The 19,016-nt window shown below is 36.1% G+C and overlaps 1 protein-coding gene across 6 annotated transcripts in view; it reads right to left on the reverse strand.

The window, feature by feature from the left end:
* The window catches only part of MDN1 (midasin AAA ATPase 1), a 107,271-nt gene that overhangs the window by 84,037 nt on the left and 4,218 nt on the right, over nucleotides 1-19,016 (reverse strand). For 5 of the 6 annotated variants that reach the window (XM_075145470.1, XM_075145471.1, XM_075145469.1 and 2 more), the window contains exons 2-16: nucleotides 17,121-17,347; nucleotides 16,288-16,512; nucleotides 14,657-14,764; nucleotides 14,385-14,577; nucleotides 12,198-12,410; nucleotides 10,746-10,877; nucleotides 9,137-9,240; nucleotides 7,351-7,465; nucleotides 5,404-5,597; nucleotides 4,216-4,297; nucleotides 3,408-3,503; nucleotides 2,213-2,325; nucleotides 1,521-1,669; nucleotides 1,355-1,415; nucleotides 593-804 (exon numbers count right to left, since the gene is read on the reverse strand). In XM_075145470.1, the coding sequence (XP_075001571.1) occupies nucleotides 593-804; nucleotides 1,355-1,415; nucleotides 1,521-1,669; nucleotides 2,213-2,325; nucleotides 3,408-3,503; nucleotides 4,216-4,297; nucleotides 5,404-5,597; nucleotides 7,351-7,465; nucleotides 9,137-9,240; nucleotides 10,746-10,877; nucleotides 12,198-12,410; nucleotides 14,385-14,577; nucleotides 14,657-14,764; nucleotides 16,288-16,512; nucleotides 17,121-17,347 (2,224 nt within the window). Of the gene's footprint in view, nucleotides 1-592; nucleotides 805-1,354; nucleotides 1,416-1,520; nucleotides 1,670-2,212; nucleotides 2,326-3,407; nucleotides 3,504-4,215; nucleotides 4,298-5,403; nucleotides 5,598-7,350; nucleotides 7,466-9,136; nucleotides 9,241-10,119; nucleotides 10,226-10,745; nucleotides 10,878-12,197; nucleotides 12,411-14,384; nucleotides 14,578-14,656; nucleotides 14,765-16,287; nucleotides 16,513-17,120; nucleotides 17,348-19,016 lie in introns of those variants that run through there. The other variant, XM_075145475.1, reaches the window with a different exon arrangement.

Raw genomic sequence — 19,016 nt, forward strand, 5'->3', positions numbered from 1 at the left:
AATGAAACAAAGTAAAGAACGAGGCAAGTCAGCATCACTGACAGTGAAACCAAAGTCATCAGCAAGCTCTTAGCAAGCTTTTAAAGTCATTACTACCCTAAGAGAGCTATTACTTTGGGTTTGGGCTTTTTTTGCTGTTGCTGTTTTGTTTTGCTTTGCTTTTAAAATAGCATATATTTGTGAGACCTAATAAGGTTCCAGGCCTGAAAGAAAGTATGAATGCATTCACATGTAAGACTGCCACAAAAAAACTAGGACTGTTCACCAACACAGCAAACAAGTAACTGCTGAGTGGAAATCAGATGTCAAGGGCATCATAGGTCAGACAAGTCAACCTTCACTCTGTCAGACATAGCTAGCAACAGTGATGGATTAGAAAGAAAAAAAAAACAGCTATTCTAACAGTATTTTGAATGTCTTGATGTAGACAGAGATTGCATTTTTGAAAACCAGAAGGAAGTAATAAAGAGGGATGAAAAAAGAGAAAAAAAAACCCAAACCAAAAATCAACAAACAAAATTCACCACTATTTATCTACTCTCTGCAATGGTTCACTGCTAATGATGTGTGTTTGATCAGTCTGAATTCTCACCAGATGCATTTTCTTTTGCTTCCTTATTAATAGCAGATTTATGAATATGCTGCATTAGTTTTAGCAGATCATGCCAACGTTTCTGCCTGTAGCAGGTCTGAATGTGTCCCAAGAATGTCTGATTTTTCTTTCTAGAAAACGTCTGAGAGAACAGTTCTTCAAAAGACTCTCGCAGAGGTAGCCAGATCAGCTTGTTATCCACAGGCTTGTAACTGAAGAGAAGCAAGAGAGTAGTTACTTATTTGTGACACAGAAACAGGAACTAGCATCTGTGAACTAACAAAAACAGTTACCAAAACAACAATATCGTGCATGAAGGAACCCTGGTTTCCATAGTTTTTTACTCAACTAACGAGCAAAGTAAAATTGCATATTTAAATGCACCTTATAAGGCAATTTTATAAAGACAGGACCACCCTGATAAGTAAAATATTTTTACTACTACCAGCCAGTATGTCCAGTGAATATTATGTCATATTTATATTGAACAGCTTAGCCATTTTTAGAGAGACATTGGGTCGTGCTTTTAAGTGACTTCATCACATACAAATGTGCAGACAATTCAGTGAAACTGCCTGTTCTTCATCAAGGACAAGAAGGTTTCTGCATGCAAACATGTTTCTTAGGACATCTATGCTACTATGAGAGAGATATGTGTCTAAAAACAATTTTTTGATGATACAACTATACTTGCGTTAGAAGCTTGTTCTGATACTGCCAATTTGTTATGCAGAACAGACAAGACAGTAATCAGTGACTCACCCCCCTAATAGATCTGCCGTGTCACTTTGTTGGTTCATGTTGATAACCCTCAAATGGTGTCCTTGAAACAGAAAGAGAAAGCTCCATCAACTTGTCTGGTTTTGTTGTTTGTTTGTTGTTTTTTAAATCATCTTCATGTAACTTACAGTCTTCACACTTTATTTACCTGTAATATGAGCAAGGTACTGAACAGTTGAGGTTTTGCCAGTTCCTGTTTCACCAACCAAAAGCACAGGCTCTCCTTTGACAACACAAACTGCAAGCTGTTCAATCAATACTGCAGATGGCCGTGTGGCAGCAAAGGTTTGTTTTGCTCTGAAAAAAACAAAGGAAGCAACTCAAAACTAAGATTTATCACGGAGCTCATTTCAATTTTACCTTTATTATTTTTTTATATGAGTGGTTGAATTTAGGATCTTTTTTTTAATTATTTTTAATTAAAAATACAGGTTTGGAAAAAATTAGTTCCAAGATACCCTTATAAGATACTTATTTTTCTCAAGATACAACCTAGAAATTCAGGGTTTCCAAAGAACTTCCTGGCCAGTGGAGTTAGTGCCACATACTACAAAAATCTCCCTTTACAAAGATACATTCATCAAAATCTTATTATAACAGCTGTGGATCCACACTGCTTTGAAGAAACTCTAGTTCAAAAGAAGCTGAAAATCTCCATGCTTTGGCTGCCAGGAGTATAATGCACAAAGTAAGACTCAGATCACAAGAGGAAGAACTCATCACATTCTTTTCATTAGAGTGAGACTATCCAATTTGCATTTTTTTAATCTTGTGACTTCCAATCTATTCTATTCTATCACAAAATATTTCAATTCACACGGAAACTACAAGATATTCTACCTTTGTACAGTGAGCGCCTGGGTTTGTTTCTTCATGAGATGCACTCTTCCGACAGAGACTTCTTGTTCCCGTATTAGAATTTCTGGTTTATAGAGTTCACAAAAGAACTCTACCTGTGAAGAAAGCATCAACATTACCAATATTAATGTTGCCTACAACATCACACTAAGAATACCTGCGCTATGTTACCAGTATTACTTTGCATCAAGCTAATTTTTCATTATAAGATTTTATATTTTGCAGGTTTTACATACTCATCACCTAAAATACTGAAGGACCTCAGAACTGTTATTGTCTGTACAAACAGCATCTTTCCATTTAATAACTTGTCAATGGGTCTATGCCATTATATTTCTACTTCGTCTACTTCCATAGTAGTTGAACTACTACATAAACTTGAACCTGGGAACAGTTAACTAATAATAATCAAAAAACCTCCCTCAAAAAAACCTCGGTGAATATCTCTGTGTAAACAAGGATGTTTTGCCATTGGCAGAGGATAATACATTCCTGTATTAAAATAATGCAAAGCAAGAAGGACAAACAGAAAAATCCATAGACGTTTCAGGGATCCATCTGTCCACTCAGCTGGCAAAAGTTCTTCTGTCTTAAAGTAACAAAGGAGGGAATTTTCTTTGCCATCAAACTTCTATAGTCAGAAATAAGTTGACAAAGTAATGACTTAGTTTAACTCAGCCATTTATATCACACGCTATTTATACAGAGAGTTACTAGCCTCTAGAGAGGTACTTGATTTTGGAATCAACGATTACAGAACAAGTAGTAAGGAAGATTATGTTTCTCTCTGATCTCTTCGTTTAAGTGATTAAAGTTCACCGTAACCACCAAAGAAAAAACACATTCTTTACTACTCTGTCCATCTAGCAGTATCATGTGCTTAGGCAACTGTGCTGTTCCAGTTGTGTGATCCTTCTTCTAGATGATGAGGCCATTTCCAATCTGCTCTGAAACAGGTTCACTGGAACTTCCAGAGAAAAAAAAACACAGCTGAAAATAAAACAGGAGAAAAGCATAGATCCTGGGATAGCACAGAGCAAAAAAAAATGGTTTGGGACAGAGAGATGGGCATAATTTTTGAGAAAAATAGCAGAACACATTTAAATTAATCACTAGAAAGAAATGCAAGTTACAGAATATTACCAATAAACATCATGTTAATTACAGCTCAACATACCTTTTTCTTGGAAATGTTTAGTTTACTTCCAATAACTTTTGCCATTTTCTGTCTGCTCCCTTGGCTGGACAGCATAGCTGTGAAACAGTCCAATGCCTGTCAAGGGGAAAACAAACCAACTTCTTCAATACAAATTTTCTATGATATGATCTGACAAGCACCATCTTAATTTACAGGAGCCTGAATCCAATCCGGCCACGGTAAATAAAATTATTTCACTGTCCACAGATCGAGTCAAATAATGGAGTTCAAAAGGATGTAATAAGAACTTCTAAACTCTGTCGTGTAGTGGGTTTCTACTGAAAGTGAAAACTTTTCAATGCCCAGTCACAGAAGCCATTTTTTGATGAATGGACCAAAATGGAGAAGAAAGTAATGTTGTAAGATCTCATGTCTTAAAACTACCTCTGACTGATGGACACCCGAAAAATTCCAAACCTGGAATGTAAATTGATGCATAGGAAAGCAGGAAGGAAGCTTCATATTACAAGAAAAAGAAAAGATCTTAAGACTTTTACTCTCAGTCATATGCAATCCCAGCTCATATCAGTTAAACTTATGTTGCAGCATGCTGTTTGTATGACAGTAGTAAGTCTGGATTGGCTTTCAGCACATTATTGCAAACAATCTTCCTAGTAGTAAGGAAAGCCTCCGATAGATGGATCACTAACATTCCAACTACAGTCCAATAGCTTCATATAAAACTAAACTTAAATTTTCATGTCACATTCCCAAATAGAGTGTTTTAAGATTTGTGAAACAATGCTAGAATTTGGGTAAGCAATTTCTGGATCAAGTCTTACCGCACCTCCTGAAAAATATTCACTGCTGTGGTTGAAGAATTACTGTCGAAGTTGTAAGCAATCCTGCTGCACCAATTCAATAAGTCTCTAAAAAGAAAAACAAAAAGATTTGGTACAGTCAAGCCAAAATGCACAGCACCTTCTTTCATGTTCAGCTTAGGTCATTATGTCATCTTCTGGCAATTGCACATTTAGTTGTTGTGTAAGTTGTACATGGGAAGACACATAAAAATAGGATGCTAATTCTAAAGAGTAGCTGAGCACATAAAGACCAGTGTTGCTTTCAGATATGTTGCTTAGAAATAGATAATACATACTCCATTAAACCATAAACTATGAAATTGAAAAAATGAAAAGCAGCAAGCCTTTCATCCAGAAAGGTATAAAAAACTGTTTTTTCAAGATACTGCTTCCTTATCAACAACAAAATCTTCCAAAAGGCAAGAAAAGGAAACATCTAATTCTAGAAAAACAACTGCTGTTTTAAAATTAGTGGCATTCTTACGCTTCACAAAAATATTAGGTAGTACCCACACCTCGTATTTACTGACTAATTCACAAAGAACTACTGGTTACAGAAATTCCATGAGTAGAATTGACATTTGGTATGAGAGGAAGAAATAATTGAACATCAAGCTGTATTTCATAATAAAAATTCTGAAATTAATAGTACACTACAGATCTGGTTATTTTCAGTCATCTGTAAGTTAGAATGCTGTGAGTGTCTAATACGAAAATCTAGATAAGCAAATAGATACAATTGCTGAAAACGTCATCTACTAGCTATTGTGAGAACATTATACAGTACATTTCAGTCAACAGTTCTTAACTAGAACTGATATTTTGTGTTAAAACAAATTGAGAAGTAACCCATATGGCTTGATACCAACTCAGCACCACATATGACAAAACCTACACTTTTTCCTCAAAAAAAGTATAGCAAATAGGAAGTCTTAAATAATTCAGATTGAGATTTTTTTTAAGAGATACATTAATCATTATTTTAAAATGAAAAATGGATTTTTCCAGTTTTTATGAAATTTCAGTTTAATTATTCAAACTTTTATCACCATTTTAAAAAAATTAAGAAAAGTAACAAAGATAAACCCTTCTACCTCTACAACTAGCTGACTACATTTCCTTCTAATAAATATAAGAATAAATTATAATTAATAAATATAAGAAAAGACAACCTTAGAGATAATTCTCGTCCTTCCAGATTTGGTTTCTTATTTTCTGATCTTGATTCTGATGAATCTTCTGGTATGTGCCTGGAGCCAGAAGCACTGTTTTCTGATGCCTGATACTTGTCTCCTGTAAGGTGAATGTAAATGTCTAGCAAGTGATCAGTTACAAGAGCAAGGTTGGGGTATCTCCTTTGAAGAACCTGAAAAAAGGAAAAAAAAAATACCCAAACAAAAGAAAAATTTAGCATCAGAAGGAAACCACCAGCCCCCCAAATTTTAATAGGATACACTTCCATAGATACTCAAGCTAGCAAGCTACACAAAACCGCTCTCTTGGAATCTCTCATCTAAAGAAAAGAAAAGTCATTGTGACTTGTATGATATCAATTTGGATGACAAAAGTGAGTTTTGCCAATTCTACTCCAATTCATTTAATACATTTACAGATACCAACAAGAAGAACAAAAGCTACATTCAACCCTAATACTCAATTTGTGATCATACAACTTTACAACTGATAACAGAAGTTCTTGCCTCCTGTCCTTTTTATGACTGAATTTTTTTTGAGCATTCAAGTTGGCTATTCACTGTGCTGACAAAGACACATTAAAGGGCTAATTCTTCTTCTGTAATATCCTTTCAGCTCGGTTCTCTCCACTAAAGCTTGCCAACTAAAATTATTGCTTCCCAAAATAAGCTTTTCACAGATACAGGCCAGGAACACCGGTCCTACCCTGCCAAACTTTTAACATTAATCAGAAGAACATGAGCCTATTTTCAAGACAAGCAAGTGGGTGTTTTCTATCACTCTCTCTTCTTCTACTACTAGAGAATCTTACAGTGTTTGATTTATATATTTTTGTGACTTGAGCTACAAAGTTACAAAAAAGAACAGAAAGAACCTAGTGGTAAGTGACACATTTAGCACCGAAGCTTCCTTTTTTCTTAAGGTTTTGACAGCCAAGCTTTACTTAATATTGGTCCTTTCTGGAGGTCATCTTTGACATCAGTTCGGCCAAATAGCATTTTTTAATACTGCAGCTGTGAGCTTCCTAGAATTCCTGCCCACATGGATGTATTTGTAGTAGAAGCAGCTACAGAACACAAGCATGTGTATCTCCAGCAAACTGTCTGCAGAGGCCTCCCCATGCATCTACTTGCTTCCCCTCCAACAAAATCTACAAGTACGAAATAAGTGCTGTTCTTGCCCCATTCCTAGCAATTATCTGACAAATGACAAAATAGAAAAACACAGAGATATTTATGATCACCCATAACTGTGCTGGCTGCTGAACGAGTTCCAAGGAGTGAATAAATCCTACTGAAAAACTACCTTCTTCATTCTAGAAAATTCAGAACTTTCTCTTCAACTCTTCCGCTAGAGACTATTCACCCCCTTTTCCCTTAGGCAAGGCTTTTTAAAAAACAGATCCTATTCTGAGCTCTGTATCACGAGGAGAATCTCTAGAGAATTCTATTTTCATTTAAGTCCTGGGCTCCTTTAATTTTTTGAAGGACTACATGAAGCAAACGTTCCCTAGAGATGCTAACAAAAGATGTCAATAGAAACACTCATTTGTATTCGATAACTGACCAACTACTTTTAATCCCAAAGCTTAGAACTCAGGATTACAGTAAGGTCAATTTTTTTTTTCTTTTTCTCTGTTTTTAAATCTGTGGGCTACAAAATGGCAAAGTAGTTTGATTCTTAGACCCACTTAAAGCAGAACTGTGTTTGCCAAGGCAAGTTCCAGGAATCTTTGTCCAATTCACTTCAAATTTTCCTGACAAACTGTCCATTTACTTCAAAACCAGCAGCACAGATCTGAAGTGATAAGGGTGTATTGTGGAACTTGGAGACAAAAATAAGGATCAAATTTATTACTAAAAACATGTATTACCCTTAATTGAAACAATTATTCATGTGCCACAATAGAGCAACACACACCATACCTCCTTGAGTTCTCCTTTGCTCATGTTATCCAGATGTATTTTGGTCCAGTATTTGTCCAAAAGAGCAGCATGGCTGCTTTGCTGTCTGTACCAACCTCCGCCACAACTGAATATCCTAAATCAAAACAACATGAAGAAACACAGTATGTTGTGTCTTGCTGAAGAATTCAACATTTTCAGTGCATTCCTGTGCATCAAAGAACATGTTATGTACTGCTGCTACAGCATAACGTACATGCCTAGATCACCCGTTGTTTGTCACCGTACTGTCACGTAGCCTGCCCTGCCTACCTCTGCTTTCCAAATTACCTGCTCTTCTATCACAGTGTTTTTCCCCTGTAGTACAAAATCTCCTTAGAGAGACTTGCAGAAAGACGACTGACAATAAGTTAAGTCTATCAGAAGCAACATACAGAACCTTCGTAGAGAGAGAAGCCTGACAGAAGTGGCCTGGGAAATATCTTCCACAGATCCTAAAGAATCTGTGCTCTATTGCAGAGATGCAGGAAAAGCATCTCCAGTCCCTACCCCCTCCACAGTATTTCCTGATTCTTTTTCCTCCTTCTTCAAGCTCACAGTCCTTTCCATCATATATTTTGTTCCGTACGTTTTTTTTTTTTTACTGCACATATAACTATGCGCCCACTGTGGAAGTAGCCTTGCACATGCAAAGCGTTAGATTCTGGTTTTATGGTTTGGTTTTTGTTTTGGTTTTTTGGTTGTTTTGTTGGAGTTTTTAAAAATAATATTCCATAGTTGGAAACTGTAACAGACTTATTGAATCTGCTCTAACTAGCCCAATGGTAACTATAATTTGCTGCTATACAAACTGTTGACCAAGTATACCAAAGAAGAAAATCTTGGGAGATGAGGCAACTGAAAGGGAGTTGAATCCAAAAGACTCAATTCCAGAAAAAATAGGCCAGATAAACCAAAAACTACGTAAGGAAGACAAAAGCAGGAAAATTTGTTAAAGGCTTTGAAGTAAACTACAAAACATTTGAAAACCATGCAACCATTCCCCTTCTAGATATCCTAACCTTTAATTTTGATACAGTATTATATAAGAAGACATTTTGACATCTGAAACCATGACGGAGAGTACCCTAAATCTTCTTCTGGTTAGAAAACATTACAAACCTGTATACAGACAAAAGACTTTCACAAATCAATTTTTTTAAAGTATTTTTTTCCTTCTATTTCTTTTTTCATGATTCCCAAATAAAATAACCTTATCTTATTATAGATGCAGGATTCAGTTAAAATTATTCATGAAACTCTTAAAAAATATCTTCCAGGGACAGATGTGTACAACTGCTCAAGGAGAAGGTGGAATAAAAAACAAACCCCAGAAAACTGAACACATTCAGTAGTCAGACTACCAACTACCCCAAGATCAGCAAAACTAAGAAATATTTTACACAGGTGCTGTTAAAACTAGCAAGTCAAGACACCTTGTGGGTATCAATCATAAACCTTTTTCACATAGTAATTGCCAAGAGTGGTATTTTGTTTTCGTGGGGGGTTGGTTTTGTAGGGTCCCTCCCAGCAAGTTTCATTCCTTCAGCCTTGTTGAAGTAACTTTTCTGTACAAAGACTGGATTCACCCAGTAGTAATATAAGGCTGGTCTAAAGTGAAAAAATTCCTTTCACAACTTCTATGGCTTCTATTGCTTCTTAATTGGGAATTGCTAAAATACTCCTGACCAAGTAGCTTGCACTTGCTATCTTTGACTTAAAAATAGGATATCCATGCTCTTAACCTCATTTAACTTTACAAGCCTACCTCCTGGTTGCAAAAAACTGGAATCCCGACGCTACTTTTAAGCAGTCACCACGACCAGGAATTAGCAACTCTCTTTTTTCCAAAAGAGGAATCAGCACAGAGATCTGGAGAAGAGAAGAAAATTTATAAAACAATTTTTTTTGTGAAACTGTAACAGACAGCACACCCATCCACACTCATTTCACACTTGAGATGCTAGAGCACTTCCACTGAGCACCACTACATTGTCAGCAACTGCTGTTCCTGGAGATTGCACTTCCAAGTGACATTAACAGGAATTGCAGAGTCCCCAGTAATTTTAGTCAGCAGTGTTAGTCACAGGTATAATGTTTCCCTATCTTCTTTCTCCTGTATCCAGATTTAACGATAAGAGAATGGAAATGAGAGTCTTTACACTGCAAGTCTAAATCAAAACTATTTATTTTGAATTGTCAAATGAATTATTAGACCCTTTCAATGTCAGAAACCTTACTTTCTTTATCTGCCTGAACAAAGATGACCTGCATCTCAAAGATGTCATTCTCAAACATCAACATTTTTCAGTGTATACCCTGCTACCTCCAGGAGAATTTGGTATCTATTTAAAGAATCTATCCTTCCATGCAGAAGGACAGTAATAATGGTGGAAGGGAAAAAGGGAGGTAGGACCACAATGATCCCTCAGCACAGAAGGAGGCAAGCATGGAAACTTTGATATGGAGAAAGGAGATGGGATGCCTGCAGGGAAAACCTGAAGAAAAGGAGAGATGAATGCAGAATACTACTCAGGGCATGCTTATGATGAGTGCAGTGAGCTCAATCCACAGAAGCAAATAAGTGCATGACCCTCTGACAGTGAAAAACTGTCTACTACATACAAGCAGTATTTCTTGGCTTTCTTATAAATCCCCTATATTTCAGAAGCCTAGAACCCAACAAACAAGCTGTCAGGTTATTTAGTCACACAAAGGATGCTTTACAGAACAGATATGAAAAAAAACAACGATCTGCAGAATGTCCAGCAGGCCTATACAGCAAAGCATCTCTATGACATCGTTCTTGCAAAAGATACGCTTTCAGCAGCCATTACTTCAAAAGGGAAGAATGACAGTCTAACTAGTCGTTCTCGAGCTGAAAACAGGAAATCTGTTAAAACATATACTGCGTAACGTAACAACACGTAACTGCTTAATATCTAAGCCAGAGGTAAAAAATGTGTAAGAAAAAAAACCAAAACAAAACACCCATACAACAAAACACTAACAAAAAAAAAAAATCTTCACAGCACTGCTCTAATACAGTGACAATATTCTGTGGTGTTTGGGGCCACGTTTGTTTTCAAATACTAAAATATGATTTAGAAGACACATAGCTCATTATCAGTGTCAATTCAAGCCTTCAGAGTGAAATTTGGCATCAGTGGCAGTGTCATGACTACTCTAAAACAATGACAAAAACTAATGCGGTGTCCTAATATGTGAACAAAGACAGACAGGTTAATTCTTTCTAACCCCTTTTAAAGGGGCAGTATTTTCAGCATGCTGCCACAGAACTCATGGTGATTAGACTCCAAAAATTGCTAGTATGGGCCTTAAGACCAGTACCTTACAGGGAACATGAACCTACATACCACATCCAGAGGAGCATAATCAATATCCTCCAGAAGTATCCAATGACCTTTGGTAACGGCTTGTGTCAAGGTTCCAGGTTGCCATACAAACTCCCCTGGTACATCTGTACAACGATACATACCAAGCAGCGTCTATGACGGAAACAATCAGTGAATTAGAGACCTGTTCATTACATCCCTTAAAAACCCAAAGTAAAAACGTACAAAAATGACCGAAGTTGGTATATAAGCAACACTTACTTAGCCTCCACATTACTAAACAATCCATCTGGTAATCTGTGCTCAGCATTACACTTTTTTAATTAAGGAAAAAAAAGTTTCACCCCTCCGTATCTATGATAATCTAACTGAAACATAGTAATTAAAATGAACCAGGTAATTGGAAGTGAATTTACAGAGCTGTGCCACCATAATTAACAAATAATCAAGAGTGTAACATACAAAACTGTGTAGGGTTGCACTGAACTCAATTTTACATTTTTGAAAAGTCTGTGACTAACCTAGTAAGAGCAACTGTAAAGCAAGTTATTCAAAGACACAAAGCCAGTCAAGTGTTGCTTCTCCGTAAAGTTGTAACTTCCACATTCAAGCATTGCTTAAATAATTATGTTTATGGTTTCACTACTACAAATTTTGTACCTTGAACTTTATCACTTTTTCTTAATATGGTGGTCTTACTCATGTATATGAAAAGATAGTTTTGTTGTATCTTTTCTTGGTTGTGGGATGGCGAAATCAGCTGTTCTATGCAAGTAAAGAAGGTGCTTATGCATGCTAACAAAAACCTTGAAATAGCACTTCTGATAGATACTCACCACCTTGGAAAACTAAACATAAATTGAGCCAAACAACATAAATCAATTCAAGCTCAAAAGTTATATACGCAAAACCAGAAGAATGTGAAATTATCTTCACCTCTGGTTTTATCTCTATAGGTAGAGCTAGATCACTATTATGTAAGTTATGTAAGCGGAAGTGTCCTCAACATCACAGGATCTTACTTCACCTCACCTTTACCACAAAAAAATGGAATCAGATTAAACTGACATTAGCTCACTTAAACTGAAATAAAAGTGTCCATACAGCATTTGGCACCAGCTTGAGTAATTTTAGAATCATTTTTTCCCCAATACAAATCAATTTTTTTTTAATTTAAAAAAAAAAACCACAAAAAACAATAGGGCTCTTCCATACAGAAAAAGCCTGACAAAATGTATTTGAATGAAACAGATACAGCACAATTATGCACAGAATTTAAAACCTACTGAAGCTTAACTGTGATTTTTGTTCACATGTACTTATTATCATCAGTAGTAAGACCAACACTACAGAGTTGGGGGTTGTAGGGTTTTGGGGTAAAAAGTTAAACATTATCTTATTAGAAAATTAAGTCCATGCTTTAAGTAAAAATTATGTCTGATCATCCAACCATAAAACAACTTCATCAGTTACCTTACTATCAGTTTGATCCCCAAGTTGGACTTTCAAAATATGAGGAGGCTTTGCTCTTCCTGTAACAGCTGCTAAATATTCAATTAAAGAAGTTTTGCCACATCCTATTGGTCCTTCTAATAAAACAGGACACTGATATGCTACAGCAATAGCAAGGTTTTGCAGATTTGTGAAGGCAGATTCAACCAAAACAAAATGGCCGGTGTTATTTTCCTGTTCAAACATAAAATGTGAGTTACTACACTGAAATTGTTACTTTTTTACAGGTTGTACAACACAGAACAATTAGGAAAGTGAGTCTGACAACTAGAAAATTTTGGCTTGCAGATCTGTCAACACATATCAAATAAAATAAAGGACTCTAAAGCTCTATTTAATGACAGATATTAAAATAGATTTCATCAAAAACCTATTATAGGTGAAACACTTAATAAAGTATATGTATATGTACAGTTTGTTCCCAAAGGGAATTCACACGAAGTTGTCAGTACAGGCATAGTAACTATTCAATCATAACACATGTCAATCAAATACAATCTGCAATATAAGTAAAACTAAGTCATCTGAATGGATCAAAATCACAGGACAAATCAAATAGCAGTTAGATTCAGATGACGCAAGTATGAGTATCAACTGTTGTAATTACTTCTTTCTGCACAGGCCAAAGTATAAGATCATTAAACTCAGTGCATGGAAAAAAAAAAAAAAAAAAAGAGGTAAATTCAGTAACATTTTTATTTTATTCAAAATGCAATGAATGTAGCTTATTGAATGGTCATTAATCAATGCTACAGATACTCTCCAAATATTTTGACTCTCCTACAGTCACTTATATGTCAGTGCATGGCACAAAAATTAGTGCTTTCCTGCTAAAAGGCAGAGAGAAAAGAAATCAGAGCACATACTGCACCGAAACAAGTATCTTGTATTTAAGTTTGATCTTCTTTTCAGATATAGTTTTGTGTACTTCCCTAGTAACAATGCTAGTTTTTAAGAGTACCTGCTTTCCCTCACAGTTTGCTCCTACCTCTTCATCAGACCTTCTCAGCTGTAACTGGAACTCCCCAGCATAACTGGAACTACACTGTATACCAGACCAGTGAAATACCTGTGGCTATTAAAAAAATAAAAGCACGCCTTCTTGGGAAGTTCTCTCCTTCCTCATAGACAAAGAGTATCCTTTCAGCAACCCAGTTTATAGCATGGCCTACCTTCACCACAGCTGCAGCAGCAATGACACTGGCATGGGAGTAAGAATCTCCTTAAACAGCTCTACAATTTCCCCTGTTGCAATGAATTTCAAACCACACCCTCAATCCTATAAAAAAAAGCTAGAATACAGCAAATTCAACTACAGAAGTTGGGGGAAGGGGGAGGGCGCGAAGAATTTGTGTGGAAATTCCTCTTTCCTTGCTCCTGCTACTCAAGAAATTCTGGACATTGGTAGTCTTCATTCGTTTCTTTGTCCTTCATTTGTAGATCAGTGTCGCAAAATTAAATAGAAATACTCAGTTAAGACCTAAAACTGTACCTAAATGAGAATAACAGTCAAGAATACTGGCTGCAGCTACAAGAAGAACCTCAGAAAAGGTTAAATACTGTTTGCGCAAAAACGTTTATGCCTTCAGTGGATTTCCTAAAACTCTAAGACACTATATTCTGCATTATACTTCACTCAAGTAGAACAAGTAAGTTCTTGCTCACTACCTCTCCCCTTTTTCTGCTTTCTAGAAGAGTAAGTAGTAGCCTAGTTTTCTTTGTTTTAAGAGAAGAACTATTGGAGAAAGGCTGTTTATGAGATCGTCTATATAGCACAAAAAACTACTTCATGCAGGTGAAAGCAACTGTGCCAGATCCTGGCTTTACTCAGCTATGGAATATCATCCTAACTTGGGCTGGAGATACTATGTAAGGCTGAATATTCTTTTGTAGTATGTTTGCAAGAACTGCTTCATGAAGTTACAGAACAGCACTATCATGCCTTCATTGCTTCATTCCACTGCAGAGCTTCTTTGCGGTGTCTATATTATGCAACACTAGCTTACAGCACACATCAAGAAAGCTGAAGATACACACATTACCCATAGTATTTCAATACCATTTAAGCAGGAAATAGTCAGTTCACAGCATTTAGGGATTCTTAAAAAAAAAAAAAAAAAGGTACAGACTTAACCCTGGGTTACATACCTGCTCTTCAGAAACAAGTTGTAGTCTAGGCAGCACAATACCACATACAGCTACTACATTTGCAGAGAGGTCGCTAGATACAATATGTCCTTGCGTATACTGCAATTCTTTCTCCTTTTGCCAAAATGAGGAGTCTGGATTGGCCAACACAAGAGCTTGTTCCACATTCTGCAGCTGAGATTCTTCTAGTAGCCTGTGAAATCCATGTTTATTAAATCAGCTGAAAGCCACCATCAAAACCAAATACTGTTCAAGATTTTAAAAGTTCTTACTTTAGTCTGAAATGTATCAGCTCCTCAGGATTGAATATCTTCTTCAGGAAAGACAATTTATGCTCATCATTCATGCATGTAACCAAAGCAAGACAGTTTGAAGTATACCTAAAAATTATATTTGGAACAAAACATGTCAAAACAACTGTCAATTGCAAACCAAAATATCAAGTTTGGAAAAACATGCAGAAAACCGTCTTCACAGAAATTATTTTAGTGCTATGCTTAACACTCTTTAGGATTAGAGAGATCTCAGAACTGAGAAAAGCAATTCTATAATGGCATACTTTATCATTTATACACCAATTAGCTAACCTTTTTCTGAAGGACTGAATGATCAACAGAAATATAGTAAAGGAGAGCACTTTCCCAAATAAATGAAGGTAAACATATGAGACAATGAAAATCAGGTTTTCTTTGCCTGATTTTTCTTTCTCCTCCTACCATTTCCCTTTCAAAATTGCTTTCTATTTCACGTTATTTCTAAACCCTAACACAATGAATGCAAGACTCGGTGCCAAAAGAAGCCAACAACTCCCAAGTCTTGACTTCATTACTACATAAAGCTGTCTCACAACAAAAAGACATTTAATGAATATCATAAAACACTTTTCATTTATTATACCACTGTTTTTACCTTCCAAGAACAAAGGTTTCAATGAGCTTGGTGAGGGGGAAGAAAAAAGAGTTGCCAGAAGGAGATTGGTTCAGGACAAAATCTAGAAGTCAGATCATTCACTTAAGATTATTAGCTGAACACCAGGTAAACCAATTCCAGTCAATGAATTAGAAATTCTATTTCTTTTTTTAAGACTGACTAAGTGTGTGTCATCCTGAAGAGTTTCATAAATGGCTGATAGATATGACAACACTCTTGTTCCTGCCCTTCCTAAATTATACGCCTTGTTTTAAAACTATGTGTTACTAACATAATTCTGAACTTATGTTTTGAAAAAAATAAAGACTATTAAAGATCTTTTCTTAAATAAATAAAAGGCATTATCAATACTACTAATCACATAAATAAGGTACATCATGTGACTAGGTTGAAGCCCTGCAGGCAGACACCTAACATAGAACATCTGACCAAAACCACATGCAAAGTCTGCAACACGGCCAATTAGGAAGCGTAGCTTAAATAAGCCAAGTTTTATAGTGACTGAGATGTCTATACACAAGCAACAGAAAAAACCCAACTTGTTAATAGCGTACCAATGCAGAATAGTATAATATATCACTGTAACGTAAGTTGGAGTGAGAGTAGATTCATCTCTACTCTTTTCTAGGGTAACATGCTAGAATGCATGCAATACACCAACAGGCTTACAATAGAGGTGAAGTGATAAATTCACCATCTCCCATGAATCCAACTTGGGCAAACTGAAGTTATTTGAAAAGATTCTCCAGACCATAGCTTTAAGCATGACTAAGAGCTAGTCTACGTTTCACTCTGTGATAGATCACTACAGATTCGAAAGATCAGATAAGAAGCACAGGTACAGATACCATCAGTACAGATTTTGCTGGTATTATTTGAAGATTCTTTTCTACTCGCATGTGGACATTGTTAAGTACAATTCAAGACACAGATACATCTTTTCAATGGAGAAGATCTGTGGGGTTTAACTTACCAGCGGACTAAAGTGTCATGACTCCTTAGGAGTGGAATACACACACTCCAGTCCCATAATTCCCGGAAAACTGACTGCTCCTTTTGTAAGAACCTATAGGCTGCCTCCATGAGGTCCCGTAACTTCATTCGTCTGCGCCCATATCGGACTGTGTTTGCATCTGAGCTCTCCAGGAAAAGCCTCTGGAAAACTGGTGACGTGTTCTTAAAATATCTTAAAGCAAATCTTTAAAAAGAAAGAGAGAGAGAGAAAAAGATCAAAGACAGACATCTAAGCAGAGAAAAGGAAAATAGCCATTAATAAAAACATCAGGACAGAGGTCCTGAAACAGTAATTGATGGTATACTGAGAACTAAGGCCTATATTTAATATTGTCCACACTTGGGAAAGCCAACCACTTCAGCAATCAGCTGACAACAGAAACTTTACCTTATTAGAAATCATTACTTAATTATCAAGGGGAAACAGTACTGCCTTTGGTGAAATCTCTTCGATTGCTCTTGTTTACTGATTGCTACTTACGTAACTTTGTATTATACTGGCCTACAGGTCTAATCTTGAATGCAGAGATTTTGGTTGTAAGCAATTTTCATGCCAGCTGTTTTGCTCTTCTTTTGATCATTAAGATGAAAATCACGTTAGATCTTACAACACAATTTTATTTAAATAGGCTGTGTTTAAGACTTCTGTTTTCTAAATCATTCTTTCCATTCAAAACACGTGTTATTGTGGGAGACAACCCAAATTGTAACACCACCTCTCAACACCAGTGAACACTGACAAGCATATACTCCCTAAGTTCAACCATTGCAGAGAGACATTAGATTACTCACGGCAAAACATCAGGGTGGTCAGCAACCAGCTTGCTCATTGCTACACACAGCCTTTCATGCCGATCGTGGTTGATTTGGCCACCAGCTTTAATGGCTTCTGCATTTCTTTCCAACAAATCCAACAAGATTGGCCGAACTTGACGGCCAATCAATAGAGTACATTCTTTATCCAGTAATAACTGTGCTAAAGTATCAAGGATGCATTGCCGATCCTGCTGAGTCCAAATCTAGAGGAATGGAAAGTAAGAACAGGTTAAATGGGAAATGATATGGACTTTTAACTTCAGAACTATTCATGCAGGATTCGCAGTGAATTTTATAGGAATAAATGTTTCAAAAAACAGAAGGGAGACCAAAATTCCCAAAGGAAGTACCTACCTGAGACAGTTCTCCATATTTAAAAAAAATGGGAAACAGAATGAGTGACATGCAGAAGGACACACTAAATAGGAATTACAAAAAAGTCCCAAAATCCTAAATTATATTTTACAGCTGAAAGATTAAAAAAAATTCTAAATTATTTGCGTTAAGAAAAAATTGGGAAAATATTATAACAACTAATATACCATTGTTAATAGAATTTCCATTGATCTCAACAGCTTGGCCTCAGGAGAGCCACAAAACATTTAAGAATTCAAGTTCTTAAAAAAAGTTTGAGTTGCATCACTTTCACTATCTTTTCAAAAAAGAAGCATTCGATCAATCATGATCACAGACTTATTTCCATATTTCTGAAAGCCATTATGGTGAGCAATGCTCTTAACAGGAAGCAGCATGTATCTGCAGTTTTGAAGTTGAGATTTTTTTTTTTTCTCCTTACTTTTATATAAAAACGATCCTTTAATGCAAAACAAAATATTAGGCTTTAGAATAGATGTCAAATATACTCTGCTAGGGAAAAAAAAAAAAGAAAAAAAAAAAACACAAAAAACCAAACACACACCTCCTCACATCGCCCCCAACCTTCCTAACTTTGTTACCGAAGGACAACAACCCATTTCTTGTGTCTTATGCTTAAATTTCTCTGGTCTTTGAGCTCATGTTATTATTCGCGCATCTCTCCACTTCCGTGATGTTTAGCATATAATGTAGTATAAGTAATTTTGATTTGTGAAAAATCAGGATTATGAATTTGCACTGTAGCAGTTTTGCTCTTAACTTTGACTTGTTACTCAGGTAAAAGCTGCTCCTGGGCCTGCGGATAGGATGGTTTCATTGATACAAGATAAATAGACTGCAGAGGTCCTGCACATTGCCTTTGAAAGGGTGACCTCCTAAGAAGATACCACTGTCAATATCCTTCTAGAATACACACATACTTGTTCAAGCTCCTTACATCTCCTTCTGAATTGGAAAAGACATTAATTCCCTAACAGCACGTAAGAAATCAGGGAAACTACAGTATATACACTGAAAACATCAAAACCATCACATTAATCGCAAACAGTTTCTTACATGCTTTGTGTTTATTTTTACGAAACATGATACAAGTTTATCTTCCTCTCATCTATCAGAGCAGCATCAAAAATAATTTTAAAAATGGAGCTGAAGGTCTGCATTCAACACAGAGCAAGCAAGACACTGTTCATTACAGGGGATCAGATTTTGAGGGCAAAATGATTGACAAGCTATTCAAAAGCAGCATGGCTTAAAAGAATTGGAGACAGACTCCACTGTAAAAAAAATAAAAAGTACCTTCAGTTTCCAAGTCAATTACATCTTTGGCTACCCAAACAAGGCACAACAGGTGCTTAATTTATTAACCAGAGCTTTAATATCCAACAAAAGGAACAGTGAATAATAAAATGGTAAGTAAATAATGTTGACTGACTCAGTAAAATTCTGTAGTTACATGACTACCATACAACAAATCCATTCCATTAGCAATTTTTTGAG

This window comes from Calonectris borealis, chromosome 3, assembly GCF_964195595.1.
Source record: "Calonectris borealis chromosome 3, bCalBor7.hap1.2, whole genome shotgun sequence".
NCBI classification, from domain to species: Eukaryota; Metazoa; Chordata; class Aves; order Procellariiformes; family Procellariidae; genus Calonectris; species Calonectris borealis.